The sequence below is a fragment of the Schistocerca gregaria genome, chromosome X, assembly GCF_023897955.1.
Source record: "Schistocerca gregaria isolate iqSchGreg1 chromosome X, iqSchGreg1.2, whole genome shotgun sequence".
Lineage (NCBI taxonomy): Eukaryota > Metazoa > Arthropoda > Insecta > Orthoptera > Acrididae > Schistocerca > Schistocerca gregaria.
This window is the reverse complement of record NC_064931.1, coordinates 142,122,891-142,141,468: the sequence shown is the minus strand read 5'-3', so window position 1 is coordinate 142,141,468 and position 18,578 is coordinate 142,122,891. Positions and strand designations below refer to the sequence as shown.

General features: G+C 43.5%; 1 protein-coding gene across 1 annotated transcript in view; it reads left to right on the top strand.

The window, feature by feature from the left end:
* Positions 1 to 475: 475 nt before the first annotated feature.
* The window catches only part of LOC126297616 (unconventional myosin-Va), a 352,002-nt gene continuing 333,899 nt past the window's right edge, over positions 476 to 18,578 (top strand). The window contains exon 1 of the mRNA XM_049988630.1: positions 476 to 761. Coding sequence (XP_049844587.1) covers positions 741 to 761 — 21 coding nt within the window. The 5' untranslated portion in view covers positions 476 to 740. The remainder of the gene's footprint in view (positions 762 to 18,578) is intronic.

The following is an 18,578-nucleotide window of genomic DNA, read 5'->3' as shown; positions in this document are numbered from 1 at the left end:
AATAGGATGTATTTCTGAAATAAACTAAATAATTGTTTACGTGAATGAAAGTCGCTGATTATCTCAACATTTACTGACTGCTTTGTTGTGTTTCTAATCTGCCCCAAATATTGTACGTATAAGTTTTCTTCGAAAGATGGTCTTGCAACCAATGTATAACTGGTTAACATTATCTGTGTAACGCATTTTTGAGTCCATTTTAGTCTTCAGTGTAATGCAGACTGAAGCAATAGATGAAGTCAGATAGCTCTTTAATATCTTAGCAATATTGATCAATCCTGATTTCAGTCGATACCAAAACATATTTTATACAGATTGGGATAATTATTAAAACTTTCCGTTTCGTTATTCCGATACAGAGGCAGCAAATTTTAATGCATACGGTAGGAACACAAATGCGCTTCGAATGCGACTCTTCTCATGCGGAAGTGAATACTGCTTGACTCTCAGCTATAGAAACTGGCATTGTGCCGTCACATAGTGCCGCTGGCGGTGACACTGTACACTGCTGCTCTCTAGCGGAGACTTGACTAAACTGGGAGGTAAACACAGTCGAATGAACAGCATCCCCGGGAGATGGCAGGCTGTAACGCCTTCTAGTCGAAATGCTTTGATGTAGTCGATCAGTCTCTTTGGCGCGATATGGAGAGTAGTGATAAATATGAAGGGAGAGGGTAGTTGCCTCTCCGATGTGATCATATGTTTTTGGCTTTTCGTGTTGGAACTCAGACAGCATTAGGATGAATGAACTGTACAGCAAGGTAAGTAAAACTATGAATTCTGCATCAAGTTTTACTTCGTGTAGATGAATATTCTCGCACGAGAATGTGTACCTAGTTATTGCTGTCAGATTTGGCGTTTCTTATGATAAAAATTAGTCTTCGGATGGTAAAAACTTTTGTTTTTGATGTCTGCAGTGCGTCGTTAATTTGTTTATGCGGCATATAAGTCGAAAACAGTGCCCGTCAATAAACCAATGTGTGTTACGACTATATGAAGCGGCACGCTCTGCGGTCTGTTATTGTGGCGTTTTCGCCAGCGCAACAATTTCAAGACTTGTTTACTACCTGCGGAGTTTAGTCGTCAAGCGAAAAAGTTATTTAAGACCTGATCTATGGTTCTTCATATGGAACTTAATGGATCTTTATTCCACGGACTGTTTGTTCTACCTGTCTTCTTGCGGAGAATGTAAATGTGTTTCTGCATTAGCTTGCTTTCTAGGACATTTGGGTAACTCAAGTGTCAAGTCACATCTGCAAAACTTTTTCTGCCTTGAGGATCTCTATCTGGACTAGAAACTAGACTCAGTTAGCTGTAGTAAGTTCTGGACAGACGCATAGTGTAGTGATGCACGAGGAAAATATTCTGTCATTGCTTGCAGTATACAAATGAAACTGTTGACATACTTTTTATAAACAAAGTGTCATAAAACATTATTTCCATGTGATAAGATTTTACAAATATTCTAACGAAGCATCAACTACTGGATCTGCAACAGTGAGATTATGAAACTGTCATTCAAATATTTTGAAAATAAAATATTCTATTGAAGTAAGACGATACCGGTAGTGAAAAGCTGTAGTATGTATTGGGACGGGGGAGAGGGGAGAACGAAGAGGACTGACGTTACTTAAGATCTTCGAAAGGAAAATTGATCCGAAATGCTGATTCTGGGAGTGTCACTTACTAATATGAGTAAACATTGTTAGCAGTAACTCCGTTTTAAGCTGTTGTGTTATACACTCGGAAATCATTCCCACAAGTAATGTACATAGGTGATACTGCACTGTTGTTTTGTTTTCTGTACTAAATTATAGACACAAAAATTTACAAATGATATGTACATAACCCATTAATTAATACCTAGGCTTTCTTGAAGATGTGTGTGTGTGTGTGTGGGGGGGGGGGGGGGGGGGGGTTGGGAGTGGGGTGTGTGCCAGTGCCAAGCTGGCGCAGCGCCTGCAACCCCCCCCCCCCCCCCCCTTTTTTCACTCCTGGGTGGTGCATCTATCCCAAATATGAATGGCCAAATACGAATGGAATTTATATTGTTTGTGGTGTAACAGCTATTCAGCTTGTTCTCTCTTCCCCCTCCTCCCCCCCCCCCCCCCAATCCATTTAAAAGAGCTTTCATGATTGACAACAGGAGAGTTGAAGATTTTGCACCTGTGTTGATTTCATGAATACAGAAGTGTAACATTTAGTAGAAACAGCCTGAATTGTTCATAAGCCTGTCAATTTGTGATTTGTCCGTGGCTCGTATTACAGTGAAAATTCCACCTGTGCCACTATGTCCTTTATTAAACGCCATCGCTTTCGAAAATAGTTTTATTTATTATAAAACGGAAGTGCCAAGTTTTTTCATTTTATCGTCCTATTTGTTGTTCTGACTTCCAAAATTTCATTCGATAAAAATGTCGACAGTAATGATCATACCTATACGGGATTATAGTTTTCTTCAGGTGTAATAGAACATGCAGTGTAATTCAAATAGCATGGTACGAAAATTGTCAATTCTTTGCCGTTAAGCTGGAACCCTTGTATATGCTCATTTAAGATATGCAGAATCTGAAACTTTGACGCTGTTCGTGATCGGACTAGTACCCTTACAGCGCCAAATGTGTTTTCATTTTGTTAGTGGGCGTGCCCAAACAGGGCTGCTAAGTGTAGAGCCAAGGGCCTCCCCGTTCACTTTATTTGAAGTTGCTCTAATATGTGTATAACTGTTTAGGCATTCTTTTGCTTGGTGTCTATACGCCAACTGTTGACATCTTTAAGGACAGTCTTGCTGATGAACTTTTTCGCTTTTTGCTGTTACACTTTACTTGTATATTACAACTGAGGTGTAAGTTTGTCTGTTTGGCGTACGTTTTTGTGAAATTTGGGCTTCACTGAAGAGCTGGTACTTTAATGACCAAACAACGCAACAGACTTGTTCTATCACCTTTAGATGTAATTAGGAGCGTTTTGAGACAGACTATAACTTGTTGTCTGCGTCAATTTCCTATAGCATTTGGCAGTTAGAGCAGAAATTCGATTTACTTTTCTCCATTGTAGTGTTAACAACCCTTGTACCTAAGTACATGTAGATTCAATTTCTAATGAATAAATTTCTGTGTGTTTTGCGTACATAGTCAGTCTCACAGGCTGTTATCCGTGTATACTTTAGGGTGTGACATAGGGTGACCACCTCTCTAGAATTAGAATGAGGGACAAGAGTGCCATAAAAGAGGGATATTTCAGGATTTTGGGGGACACAGCACAGCATGAAATTAAATCCGTTATGTTCTTTTCCTTCTTTTATTCATAGGAAAATTGTTTCCACAGATACAATTATCATAAAATTCAGTATTTAAACTACTGTAGGATTATGAATTACGAGCGTATTTGACCTGATTTATTCTTAGAAACGCACAATTATTTCGGTGCAATTGAATTCATACACATAACACACATTATTTCTGTTTAAAAGTATATTTCTTGTTGCTTCTAGCACATGCGGAAATTTCCTTAACATTTAGGACCATATTCGGGAAGTCTTCACACTGCACATTATAATTTATTTTATTGTCAGACTCTGACATTAAAATAAACATAACGATGTTAAAATCTTCTCGGGTTGACAGCCGAGTCAATGCGTTGTTCTCCAGCAACGTTTCAGCAAGTTTCTTGCTTGCCATCTTCAGGCGAAGGAGGCAAGTAAGTAACTTGCTGAAACGTTGCTGGAGAACAACGCATTGACTCGGCTGTCAACCAGAGGAGATTTTAACATAAAGATTCGCCGAGAAAGCCTACATTCTCGTATAAACATAACGATGTTTTTAACATATACATGTGAACAAACGTATATCAAAGTAGAGCACAGGAGTTGATTACCACTCGCTAGACTGGGCTGTAATGCAAGAGTATTTAGTTACCCTACCCATCGGAGCAGATTTGTAGTACTTTTGGCTTCAGAATAGGTAGTTTAAAGACAACCATTGGAAGGTACTTTTTGCAGTTGCGCCGTGTGTCGCTAAAGGCCGTCTGACACACTAAATTCTGTAACAATTATTGTGACACCCAATAAAAGTTTCCCGCCTGTCAGTAGCCAGCTACATTTTTAGATTTTACAGCGAACTGTGCTGTAGTCAGTCTTGTATAAATTTTCCCTTTCTTATTAGCCTCTTGCCGCGTGTTCTAATTTTTTCCCCATGTCTTCCCTCTTATCAGCCTTCCTCTGTCTTGGTTCTGTTGTTTTCTTCGTTCGTCTTAGTGCTCCTATCCATTGAATGCGTAAACACGGACTACGTGGCTTTCGAATAAGAGATAATGGTGTACTTGAATATTACGATCTTGGGCAGGACAAAATCGAATGAGCGTTGGGACTGTTGATGTATCCTTAAATTTCTAAAGGTAGTAAAATATCTCAGCCCCGATCGTAATTTACGTTGGAAGCTGTAAATTGTACGCATGTAAGTGGTCCACCCAACCGCGCGACCGAATTAGATATCACGTCCTGTAAAATCGATCTTGTTGCCTTGTGTGCCAGTATTCACAAGTACACCGGGCGTTGCCACGGAATTCCGTATTAAGGTGGATGATGGTCTACTTAAAACACGTGCGTAGAGCGTTTGAATGTTTGCCTGCGATTTTCGCACCCACATAGCATTTTTACCACGCCATACACAGAGATAATAACTGATGCTACCACTGGAAAGCATTTAATACGAGTAAACACTTACGGAATTGTAGAACAAGTAGCTTGCTACTGTTTGTTGGAAATATGCCGAAAAGGAATTTTATTTAAAAGAACACTCAAAACAGGACACACACCTCAATTCAATGATGCTGATATGATAGGATTGAACATTTATTGCTCAATATCTGACAGCTCGGTTTAATCAGTATGGGTGGCATGTGAATCATTGATTGGGTTTAGCTCCCTAGAAATGATGGAAAAGTGGAGAATCTTTCCAGAATCGGGTGCTAGTGCGACATTTGTAATGATTTTGTGATTTTCATTTACACACAGCAAGTACAGAATAACTGTTAGTGAATACCATCGTTTATAAACAACCATTTTCGCACGATCCAGCCGCGAACAGAGAAGGCAGAAAAGCTGACGGCTTGGGTACACCGCTTATTGTGGTTTGTGTAGTATGAATAAGGGCGTAGATATGCCACATTCCAGTCAATAGAGTGTACAGGTTTCTGCAAAATAACTCTTTATTTGCCTATTTCATCCTTCTGAATGGAATGGGCGCGAGAAAGTCAAAAGAAGTAAACGTTACTTTTAAATTTTTACGCCTGATCAAGGCTCCAATTTTTTTCTAGCACAAAATTTCAGTTGATCCCGTTTGAGTTTATCCTCAAACGCCAGCAGACTTTGCAGCTACTTCCAATGTGAACATTGATCGCGTTGGAATAGAGGTCATACGCCTAATTTGTAACACTTGGTACGGGGGTTTGATATCACTTCTTTTATCCTGATTGTTGAGGCTGTCGCCATCTAGTACTTGCAGATATTCACCGCCTAAGAGAGCAAGGTAAAAAATACTCATTTTTCAACATGCCACCTGCTCTCCACCCCCCCCCCCCCCCGGTTATGTCAGCAGTACACTTAATTCAATGTTTTCCATCTCTGAAGTGCCATTGTCAAAGGGCTGCAAAATACATATCTACAGCTGTCATAATTTAATCATTAAATTCGTTTTTTTATCAATAAATTTGTTTTCCTAAATATTGACGCAACTGCACTCTTACCTTTTTTCCTACATTACCAAAGCATCTTTGTGGATAGGTGCGCTGTCCTGTTGGGAACTTCTCTTCTCTCAAGGGATAAATTTCATCTCGCGCTCGTTTTTTCCTTTCATTCACTTGTTGCACAAGACTCGTTTAGCGGGCTAATTAGGAAAAGCTCTTTTGCACCCCAAGCAGATGGCTCCGATACATAAAAGCTACTTCTCCTACACAGTGACGCTGGCTTGCAACCACCGCTTTGACTGCTGTTTAGTTTCTGACGTGAAGTGTTGGATCCACGTCTCATCCACAGTAACATATTGGTGCGCATGATCAGTCTAATTCTATTTTAAAATCCTCCATATATTACCTACACTTGTTTTCTCATTTGCATTGTCAGCAGTCTTAAAACTCGGTCCTCTTCGTTCGCGAAGCTCTCTTCTGGTCAGTTACGCAAGGAAAATATACGTGTTTAATATTTTTTATATACCTACAATGTACGCTCTTTGATACACTTCTAATTGCCACATTGCTCAACTTCTTTCTATTTTAATACGTGCCACTCATTGTGTGTTTTTGTGCTCACCGCAATTGCAACTGGCGAACACGTTCAGTGAACTACTATGGATCGTGTGCCACGGAGACATAACGTGACATGGCGTGCTTCCTTTCCACAGCTAGCCCACAGTTGTCATATGCACTAAAGATTGCCAACTGTTCTGCTTTACAGCGCAGACGGACCTGAGATATCGACGTTCCTGGATGACACAGCATAGACGTAAAACGCCTTCCATATCGTTATTCATCGATGTTCTACGGATCCGAGAAGCCCTCTTAGATTGTTTGCAGACGATGGTGTCGTTTACCGTCTAGTAAACTCATCATAAGATTAAAACCATTTTCTGGGTGATTTTTTACACGATATCTGTGTGGTGCGAGAAGTGGCAATTGATGTTAAATGACGAAAAGTGAGGTCATCCACATAAATCCTAAAATGAATGCATTGAGTTTCGACTAAACGATATACAGCACAAATTTAAACGCTGTCAGTCCAACTAAATACCGAGGGATAACAATTACGATCAACTCAAACTGGAAGATTACGTGGATGATGTGGGCAAGGCGAACCAGACTACGTTTCATTGGGAGAACACTTAGAAGATGCGACATATCCACTAAAGAGACTCGCTAAACTACGCTTGTCCGTCCTCTTCTGGAGCTGGAGTATTGCTGCGCGGTATGCGATCCTTACCAGATTGGACCGACGGGGATATCACAAAAGTTCAAAGAATGGTAACTGGTTTTCTTCTGTCGCGAGATAGGGGTGAGTCTGTCACCGATATGATACGCGAATTGGGTTGATGATAATGATGAAGTCCCGTACTCCGTGACAGCGTCGGGGAACGATGCGGGAGAGCCACACCGCCGCACTAGGCAAGGTCCTAGTGGAGGTGGTTTGCCATTGCCATTGCCATTGCCTGACGACGACGACGACGATGACGATGACACACCACCATCCAGTCATCTCGAGGCAGGGAAAAATCCCTGACACCGCCGGGAATCGAACCCGGGACCCCGTGCTCGGGAACCGAGAACGCTACCGCGAGACCACGAGCAGGTTAGTAAGCATTAAAACAAAGTCGTTGTTCGGTGCGACGACATCTTTTCACGAAATTTCAATCAATAACTTTCTCCTCTGAATGCATTGCGAAAATATTCTGTTGAAGGCCACCTAAATAGGGAGAAATAATGACCGTAATTAAATAAGAGAAATCAGAGCTCTCCCGGAAATATTTTATTAGTTTTTCCCGCTCGCTGGTCGAGAGTGGAACTATTGAGCGAAAGTGGTTCGATGAACCTCCTGCCCTGCACGTAAGTGCACGTATATAGATGTACCCGATAACCTGTTTCCATGAAAGATGGTTCCATTCACCGGCATAATTTGACCTTTGTCAAAGACACTTAGACAGCTTTCCCCATTCCCTGCATATGGTTTTTATAACCATTATCCCGTGTACCTGGTACCGTGACACGTGAGCGAGGGGTGCTCTTTATCGCAGTACATTTAACGCTCTGGTTAATCAATGACTCAGTAATTGGTCGCATAATCTCAGAACGAAGACAAACTTTCTGTATGAACGTAACTGTCGCCCCGCCCCCCTCCCCCCGTATATACTGGTTAAGGTGAGCCACTTTTTCTTTAGCAGGATGCCGGGATAAAGTTACACTCTTGGACCCGGGACCTGCACGTATAGTCTATGTTAAGGCTTTGTAAATAGAATTGTGAAACTCTTAAGTAAATCTTATTTCAGATTAATACTATTTATAGTGCATACAGAATTGAGCAATATTGTTTGAAACGGCGTGAAGCTGAGGTGAAAGACATTGTAAAAGTTACTCCGCGCGCTATTGCTGAATTATATATAGTCAGTTTACTGGAAATATGCAACGGACAGTTGCTCGTTATCGGAACGATACGTGAAGCTGTTAGGTATGTGTGTGGTGCTGATATAAGGGCTGTGGAAAAGGGCCTCGTAGTGCGTCATAGGGGAACCTCACACCAAAATTCGTCGTGCAGGGAGACAAATGTACTCTGCAGTATTTCAGGGTAACCTGCATAAAGCTTCGTTGACATCTACGTGGGGTAGCGTTGCCTTTTTCCACAAGAACCCGATCGCAGGACCCACTTAGTTGATCTTAATTCCATAATTCGTCAGGAATAGTAGACGACGAGGCTTTCGCAGCAAGTTTTACAACGTCTGATAAGGAAGAATTTGGTGCACTGATTTTTGTTAATGTGGATGAGACGTGGGGATATCGAATTCACGCCAGTAACGAAGTAGCAAAGAAACTTGTCAAGAAAACAGTAGCTCTACAGATGGCAAGCGAAGTAGATTTCCTGAGTTGGATAGGCTGTGACCAGTATTTTGCGTCGTGCAAAAGAGTCTTCGTATTGGTAACTCAAATGATGACACTAGGAAAGTCTTCTGGATCAGCTAAGTAAGAAAAGTAAGTATAGAGTGTACAAAAAATCGTAAGAATGCCAAATTTGCTAATGGGAAAACTTAGATTGCATGTGGGAGCCTCTGTTCGTTATTTTTTGACCCCCCTCCCCCGACTTCTGCGTATATACCTATACAAATTTGTGCTCCTAAACATTTCTACGCCAATGAGGTTCGACGGACGTCACAGGTTTGCTTGTGTGATCACTTTTCGCAACAAGTACATAGATATTAGTTTTATAACTTCAAACACCTTTTGCAGAAATAAAAAGGCTTGTGAAGTTATAAAACGAAAATGTAGATAGATATTTCTGCAGATCTTCAACAGTCGCACTTACGAAATGGAATTCACTGGCTGAGAAATCGTTAAGTAAAGTAGTTTGATCTGAAACGGAACCTAAGTTGAGAAATACGTAAGGTTTTGATCCAAAAAAGATCTTTAGATGCCTGGCTAAGAAAGTACGTCAATATTTCAGCGTCCAGCGGCTACGCTACACTCAGTTTGTCCTGATAAAAAAAAAGATTGCTCATATTTAGTGTAAATTTATTGAATCTTTATGGCAAATTCTGGCAATACTCATTTCTTTTTGTTACCGATTTGCGACACGTATTCTGACTACCCAATATAAGACGGCAACATCGCAAATTCCTGTCGCATAGTTTATACCTGCTCGGGCAAATAAAAGCAGTCGACCGCTATGCCATGTCAAAAATGTTATCAAAGCAAACAAGTACCCTTGTTAAACTGTAGTCTTAATGCCTTAATTGGTCATAATATTGTCAGCGGAATACCGAGCACACAAAAGGGCAGTGCACTATGTATATTTCAAAAGAACTGAGAAACGCTTGCGTTGAGAAATATCCGCCGGAGATACCTGAGATGTAAAGTGCTTTGACGGCTGTGGTGAGTCATTCGCTGATAACGGCGTTATAGCTCGAGCTGAAGCTTCTGTCCAAGCTGCGCTTCCCGGAGTCCCTCACCTGCGAAGTGCTGTGAAGTACATCTCCTCTAGCCATTCAAACATAAACATCCACTGGGTAAATGTATTTCTTGACCACGTTAACATTTCGTAGACAGATTACACGCGCGAAGACACAGGCACATAGATTTTTTGTACGATTCAAAAGTCTGAAATTTTTTGATGTTTTCTGTTAGCTCGGATGTGTTACAACGAAGTACACTGACTTACGGTAGTGCTAGAAAAATGAAATTTTGGTCTGTGCACTACCCTTGACACAATTAAAGAGCAAAAGGAAAAAATCCAGTTCTCGGCCAATTATTTGTCGTTTCAGTGTGGTAAGTGGAGCAATATCACGCACAAAATTCCGAAACTCACTGTAGTATAAAGAAAACGACGTGTAAAGACAAACTATGTGCTCCTGATAGAATGGACACGCACTGGAATCCTACTGCAGAAATGGAGAATAGAATTCCATATTAGATCAACAGTTGTATCATTTGTCGTATCAGTAACACTCATTTTCGTGAATTTTAATGCAAATAACCAATAAATAAGTAGCTTTATGAACTTAAAAGCCAGCAGTTGGGTGCATAGAAACGCGTTTGTGCTCCTTAACTATTAGACCTGTGGTGAAAAAAGCGCTTACAAATGGTATCCAGCGGTGATAGCATGTCCCACCAGCTTTCTTCCAGCTAATACTTTATAGTTCTCTCTCTCCCATCGACGTCTCGTGGGCATTGGAAACAAAAACTGATCTAGGATGGATTTTCTAATCTTTCTGATCCTTTTGATAACCGCCTTACGTAGCGTACCACTACGTATTTTTACTCCGACAGTGACTCTACAGTGGTGTGGAAAACATAAGGACGAAAGCAACTTTCGCCTGAGGGGTCAGTGCCAAGTAACATGGCTCGGTGACACGTGGGCTGTACAAGAAATAACCTCTACAGTAAAGTATAGAAGGTAAGTGAAAGAAATACGGAATGAGACGAACAGAAATGACACTTTCGTTTAAAGACAGAAATTGCGATGAAGGCACCACGCTTTTTGATGGTCACCTGGACATAACAAAAAACGGGACACTGTACATAATAGGGGGTGTGGTCATTGCGGACAGCAAAACATGCTCTGATAAGTTCGCATGCTGGCCACAAGTTTGGTAAGGAGTAATCCAGGGCATTCCAGTCTTCCAGCGTTGGATGATCGTTGCTGCATGCGGACGTGCTGGAATGAGTCTTGCCAGCGTATCCCGCACGTGATCGATGAGATTTAAGTCGGGAGGGAAAAGGCAGGTCAGTCCGTTCTCCTAATACTGTCTTGTTGCAACAACTTCACACAACCAACGCTGTTCGATGTGGTCGCACATCGTAATGCTTTAAAATGAAATCAGTGCCTGCGCCCCAGAAAAGACGCATCTGCAGAAGGACTACAGTGTAACAATATCGTTAATCGAAGTGCGTACCGTGTGCAAAGATTTGGAGCTCAGTACGTCAAAATAACATCAGTCTCCTCAAGACGTAACACCCCGCCTACCAAGACGATAATTGCTGACAATGTTAAACGTACCCTCATATGGCGAGAGGGGCGAAAACATAATGCACCCAGGAACATTGTCGAACACTGTCGAGCATTGTCTTTTTAGTGATACAAAATTTCAGCCTCCACAGATGCGGTTAAGATAGCATTTCGCTTATCCGCACAGACACATGCTACCATTTCGTAGTTCACGAGAAGGGCTTGTGTTTAACTTTAGACAATCTATCCAGAATGGTATTATCTAAAGATATGAGCCAAAAAAATCTGCTACAACGTGTATATAAATCGATCGATAGTCAGCGATGAAATTAAATACGTCATGAAACCAAAAGAAACATACCGTCCACGACCGTAACAAATGGAAACAGATACCACATTTCCTCCACCATACCGCGTACAGTGTGCCAACGCACAGAGAAAATGGTGTCAAAGCAGACTATCTTGTAGGGGTGATTCAGTGGAAATATATCTATTTTTAACAGAAAACAATGACTGGAATTAGGCATTCGAAAAAGAAATTTCGGATTAGTTTCAAACGACCCAGAATTAAATGAAAGTCACAAATATTTAGACAAGTCTTACGTTGATAGCGCACCCGTTTAGATGAATTTATAGATTTTGTCCAGAATTAAGTTAACAGCTGTACTTTCAGGGAAAATATATTGATCGTCGACGTGTATGAGAATAGTAGGATGTATGATACTGTGGAGGAAACGGACAGACGTTATTGAAGTGACGTGCGACGTATGTTAGTGATTTCTTTCAGTAGATAAGATAACAGCTGCGATATGCGTACCACATAATGACGTGTTCAAAACTGAATTGAGCTTTGCATTAAATGCGAGATAGCGTAGCAACAGATCGCAATATACCGTCAGAACGACCACGTCCCGCAACATGTCTCATAAGTATTGTGGTCTGGTCATTGCAGATTAATCTACACTGCAGCAGCACAGTTTAGGGTTTCTAAGGATCTTTGGTTACTACAGTTACTGAGCAGAGAAAATACTATATTGGAGATAATTCTATTCAATCACGAAACATTTTTATACAAAAGTAATCTGGAACAGCATGCCTTCGAATTAATGGGAAGTGTCCGTGAAGAACACACTGGCGAAGCAAGTGGAGGCAAACAAAATTGACTTAAAAAAGTTGTTCTAGTGTGGTTAAAGATATGTTCATTTCAGAATACCCAACGAATTGTACAGTGAAGCGCCAGAGAAACTGTTGCAGGCATGCTCATTCAAATACAGAGATAGGTAAACAACAGAATATGGCACTGCCGTCGACAACGCATACATAACACAAGTGTCTGGCGCAGTTGTTAGATCGCTTACTGCTGCTACAGTGGTAGGTTATCAAGTTTTAAGTGAGTTTGAACACGGTGTTAGTCGATGCACGAGCGATGGGACACAGCATCTCCGAGGTAGCGATGAAGAGAAGTTTTCCCGTACGACCATTTCACGAGTGTACCGTGAATATCACGAATCCGGTAAAACGTCAAATCTCCGACATCGCTTCGGCCGGAAGAAGACCCTGCAAGAGCGGGACCTACGACGACTGAAGAGAATCGTTCAACGTGACAAAAATTCAACCCTTCCGAAAAATTGCTGCAGATTTCAGTGCTGGACCATCCACAAGTGTCAGCGTGCGAACTATTCAACGAATCATCATCGATATGGGCTTTGGAGCCGAAGGTCCACTCGTGTACCGGGGATGATTGCACGACACAGAGCTTTACGCCTCGCCTGGGCCCGCCAATTCCGACATTGGGCTATTGATGACCGGAAACATGTCTCGTTTCAAATTGTATCGAGCGGACGGATATGGAGACAACTTCATGAATCCATAGATCTTGCACGTCAGGAGGGGATTGTACAAGGTGGTGGAGGTTCTGTAATGGTGTGGGGCTTTTACAGTAGTAGTGGTATGGGACTCCTGATACGTCTAGATACGACTTTGCAGGTGACACGTACATAAGCATCGTGTGTGAACACCCGCATCCATTCATGTTCATCCTGCATTCCGACTTCGGCAATTCCAGCAAGACAATAAGACACCCTACACGTCCAGAATTGCTACAGGGTGGCTCCAGGAACATTCGCCACCAGACTCCCCGTACATGAGCATTATTGAGCATATCTGGGATGCCTTGCAACGTGCTGTTCAGGAGATATCTCCACCCCCTCGTACTCTTTACGGATTCATGGACATCCCTGCAGGAATCATGGTGTCAGTTCCCTCCAGCACTACTTCATGGACATCCCTGCAGGATTCATGGTGTCAGTCCCCTCCAGCACTACTTCAGTCATTAGTCGCGTCCATGCCACTTCGTCTAGCGGCAGTTCTGCGTGTTCGCGGGGGCTTTAAACGATATCAGGCAGGTGTTTGTTTCTTTGGCTCTTCAGTGTATAATTAAGTGGGAAATGATGTAGGTAATTTGCTTTCGGATGGCATGCTCTTAGGTTTTCTCTTTATGGATACGAGAGACTGAAAGTTACAACCGGAAGAATAATTGTGACCGAAAAAAGTTTGTACGGTATACGAGTCATAGTAATAAAATGCTTATTTCAGACTTTCTGATTTTATTACAGGATGTCTTTCCTTTGTGCTGCAATCGCAGCCAGTAAATGTCGATACGTGGTATCAAGGATGACACGTACACTATCAGATCAAAACTATTACGGACTAGCCAGTATAAAAGGAGGCGGGAGTATAGTATCGTCAGTAAAAAATCAGTAACAACGAAGTCGGTCGGTCAGGAAAGTTCCACGACTTCGAACGTGGACTGGACATTGGACGTCAACTGAGTGACTAATTCGTCAGGGGCACTGCACCTTTAAAGCTGCTAAAGTCGACAGTTGTTGATGTGATTCTGAGTGGAAACACGAAGAAACAATAACAGCTAAATCGTGGCCAGACAGACATCTACTGACGGACCGGAAAGGTCGAGCATTGCATAGGGTGGTTGTAAGAAATCTCACGAAATCAGAGGAAGCAATTACTCGTGACCAGCAATCCAGCTAACACAATTACGGTGCGTAGGCAATTAAAAAGAACGGGGTAGAATGGTCGAGGAGCTCCTCATAGGAGGTGCGACAATAAAGTAATGAGACTGATGTGACAAAAAAATTTTGCTTACCGTTTTAGTGAAGTTTAGTGTTGTCTCCTTCAAAGTAGTTCCCTTCCGATTGCACACACTTTTTCCAGCGCTTCTGCCATTGATGGTAACATTTCTGGAACTCATTTTCTGTAATATCCTCAATGACCCTCATCACAGCTTTCTGTACACCTTGTGTTGTTTGATAATGGTGTCCCTTGACCGCCATTTTGGCTCTTGGAAATAGAAAAAAGTCGCAAGTTGTTTTGAGGTTAAACATTGCTGTACTGACAGAGCAGTATGGGATGGCGCGTTATCATGATGCAGAATCCAGTTATCAGCAATGTTCGCACGGACGCGAAGAACCCTTTTACGGCCGGCAGTAGTGGCCGAGCGGTTCTAGGCGCTACGGTCTGGAACCGCGCGACCGCTACGGTCGCAGGTTCGAATCCTGAAGTTCTAGGGGACTGAAGACCACAGCAGTTAAGTCCCATAGTGCTCAGAGCCATTTGAACCAACCCTTTTACGAAGTCTTTCTAAAATTTCTTTGTAGTAATATTGGTTGGCTGTTTGTCCAGGAAGCACTCACACTTTATGAACAAATCTCTTGGAATCAAAGAAGCACACAAGCATGCATTTCACATTTGTCTTCGACATGCGAGCTTTTTTTTGATCTGGGTGATCCCTTTGAGCACCATTGCGAACTTTTTGTCTCTGGATCGTACTGAAAAAACCAACTTTCATCACCAGTGATAACACGGCTCAACAATTCTGGATTGATTTCCGTTTGCTGTAGCAGATCGGCTCCCACATTTTCCGTTTTTTTTCTACTGTGGTGTGAGATTTTTTGTGACAAATTTTGCACAAATGACGTTCGCCGGGCATTCGTTATACCCACAACCTGCCATCGGATCGCCACATTGTGTACCGTGATTCGTCACTCCACGCAACGTTTTTCCACTGTTTACGCTTCTTACACCAAGTGAGGCGTCGTTTGGCATTTACCGGCGTGATATGTGGCTTATGAGCAGCCGTCCGACAATGAAATCCAAGTTTTCTCACCTCCCGTCTATCATAGCACTTGCAGTGGATGCTGATGCAGTTTGGAATTCCTGTGTGAATAGACGTTTGCCTATTACACTTTACGATCCTCTTCAACTGTTGGGGGTCTCTGTCAGTCAACAGATTAGGTCGGCCTGTACGCTTTTGTGCTGTACGTGTCCCTTCACGTTCCCACTTCACTATCACGTCGGAAACAGTGGACCTACGGCTGTTTAGGAGCAGGGTAATCTGGCACAAGTGACACCCAATCGCCTGAACACGTTCGAAGTCCATGGGTTCCGCGGAGCGCCCCATTCTGCCCTCACGATGTCGAAGGACCACTGAAGTCGCTGATACGGAGTGTGTGGCAGCAGGTGGCTGCACAATGCATCTACTTGGCTACCTCACCTTCGTCAGCTTAAGCAGAAGCGCTGGCAGCACTTCAGTGCCCTCCGCTGCCTGAGCAACACCAACTGGGGTGCAGATCGCTCTACGCTGCTGCAGCTCTACATATCCCTTGTTCAATCCCGCCTGACTATGGTAGTGTGGCTTAGGGTTCGGCGGCGCCCTCGGCGTTGCTTTTACTCGACCCAGTGCACCACTGTGGCGTTCGCATAACGACAGGTTTTTTTTGGAACGAGTCCAGTGACCAGTGTCCTGGTGGTGGCCGGAGTCCCTCCATTGAAGGTTAAGCGTGCACAACTGTTCGCCAGTTACGTTGCACACGTTCGTAGTTCTCCTGCGCATCCGAATTACCGTCTCCTTTTCCCACCCGCGGCAGCCCGCTTCCCGCTTCGGCGGCCCAGCTCAGGGATAACGTTTGCGGTTCGCCTGCGATCCCTTCTGTCTGGAGTCATTCACTTTACCATTCGCGTACACCTCCATGGTGTACACTTAGGCCCCGGCTTCTACTGGACCTTTCACATGGAACTAAGGACTCAGTTACTGCGACTCTCCACTGTCACTTCCTCTCAATGCTCGACATGTACTGGGGACATGAAGTGGTTTACACTGAGGGCTCGACGGCCGATGGTCACGTTGGCTTTGCCTATGTTCATGGAGGACATATAAAACAGCACCCCTTACCCGAGAGCTGCAGTGTTTTCACTGCAGAAGCTGGCGGCCATGTTTCGTGCTCTTGAGCGCATCCGCTCATGCCCAGGCGAGTCACTTCTCCTGTGTACTGATTCTTTGAGCGGCCTACAAGCTATGAACCAGTGCTAACCTCGTCATCCTTTGGTAGCGACCATCCAGAAGCCCATGTATGCCCTGGAACGGTCCAGTCGTTCAGTGGTGTTTCTCTGGACCCCAGGTCACGTCGGAATCCCAGGCAACAAACATGCCGACAGGCTGGCCAAACAGGCTACGCGGAAACCGCTTCTGGAGATGGGCATCACTGAACCTGGCGTGCGTTCTGACTTACGCCGCGGGGTTCTTCGGCTTTGGGAGGCGGAATGGCATAACAGTACGCACAACAAGCTGCAAGTCTTCCATGCGGGCCTCTCGCAGGGAATCAGTTGTCCTCTGCCGGCTACGCTTGGGCTACCCTGTTACCTCCTGCGCCGTGAAAACCCGCCTCAGTCTATGTGCGGTGCCCAGTTGACAGTGGCCCATCCTCTGGTGCACTGTCCCACTTTGCCCAGCGACGGAATCTTGGGTTACCGGACTCGTACCCGCTAATTTCATATGATAACGCCTCAGTGACTAATTCAGTTTAACGTTTTATTCGTGAGGGTGGGTTTTATCATTTGATCTAAGTTTTAGAGCATGTACTTCGGCCCTGGGTGTCCTCCACCCTTGCGCTTTTGGGGTAGAGGTTTTAATGTGTTGCAGAGTGGCTGGCTTCTCCTTCGTATTCTCATGGTCACCCAGCCATGGTCATCTCCTTTGTTGTTTTACTCTCTTGAGCCCGTTTCTGTGGTTTTCTTGTCCTCCTTTTGTTCATTTACACGTTTGTTGCCCTTCATCGTTCTTGTGATTTTTCCTTTCATTCTGTTTTGTGTTGTCAGTCTCGTTTGTTTCATTCTCACACTTGTGGCATTGTCTTACTCGGAACAATTGGCTGATGACCTCGTAGTTTGGTCCCATACCCCCACCCCCTCTTTTAATTCAACCAACCAATCAACGTGCAATAACCACTCAGTGACGGCAGATGGCTGCAATGGTAGTGGATGGTATACAAAGTTTGTCAGCGAAAAGTAGTGTTGTTGTAGTAGTAGTAGTAGTAGTAGTAGTAGTAGTAGTAGTAGTAGTAGTAGTAGTAGTAGTACTGACGTCCAGAAGGGCTTGATCATTCGTTTTCGGGCGAAGGGTGGAGGCACTTCCGAAACGACTAAGTTGGTAAACTGTTCGCTTCTGCCATGGTTTAAGTTACCTTTGATGGAAAAATGGGGTTATCGAGAATAGGCTCCAAGGCGCCTGGTGTGCACCACGGGCCATAGATGAAAGGGGTGGACGATGGGTGTGGAGATATATGCGGGCGAATATACACTACTGGCCATTAAAACTGCTACACCAAGGAAAAATGAAGATGATAAATGGGTATTCATTGGACAAACATATTATACTAGAACTGCCATGTGATAACATTTTGCACACAATTTGGCTGCTTAGATCCTGAGAAATCAGTACCCAGAACAAACACCTCTGGCCGTAATAACGACCTTGATAGGCCTGGGGCATTGAGTCAAACAGAGCTTGGATGGCGTGTACAGGCACAGCTGCCCATGCAGCTTCAACATGATACCACAGTTCAACAACAGTAGTGACTGGCGTATTGTGACGAGTCAGTTGCTCGGCCACCATTGACCAGACGTCTTCAATTCGTGAGAGATCTGGATTATGTGCGGGCCAGGTCAGCAGTCTGTATCCAGAAAGTCCCGTACAGGACTTGCAACATGCGGGCGTGCATTATCCTGCTGAAATGTAGGGTTTCGCAGGAATCGAATGAAGGTTAAATCCACGGGTCGTAACACATCTGAAATGTAACGTCCACTATTTAAACTGCCGTCAATGCGAACAAAAGGTGACAGAGACGTGTAACCAATGGCATCCCATACCATCAGGCCGGGTGATACGCGAGTTTGGCGATGACTGAATACACGCTTCCAATGTGCGTTCACCGCGATTTTGCCAAACACGGATATGGCCATCAAGATGCTGTAAATAGAACCTGGATTCATCCGAAAAAATGACATTTTGCCATTCGTGCACCCA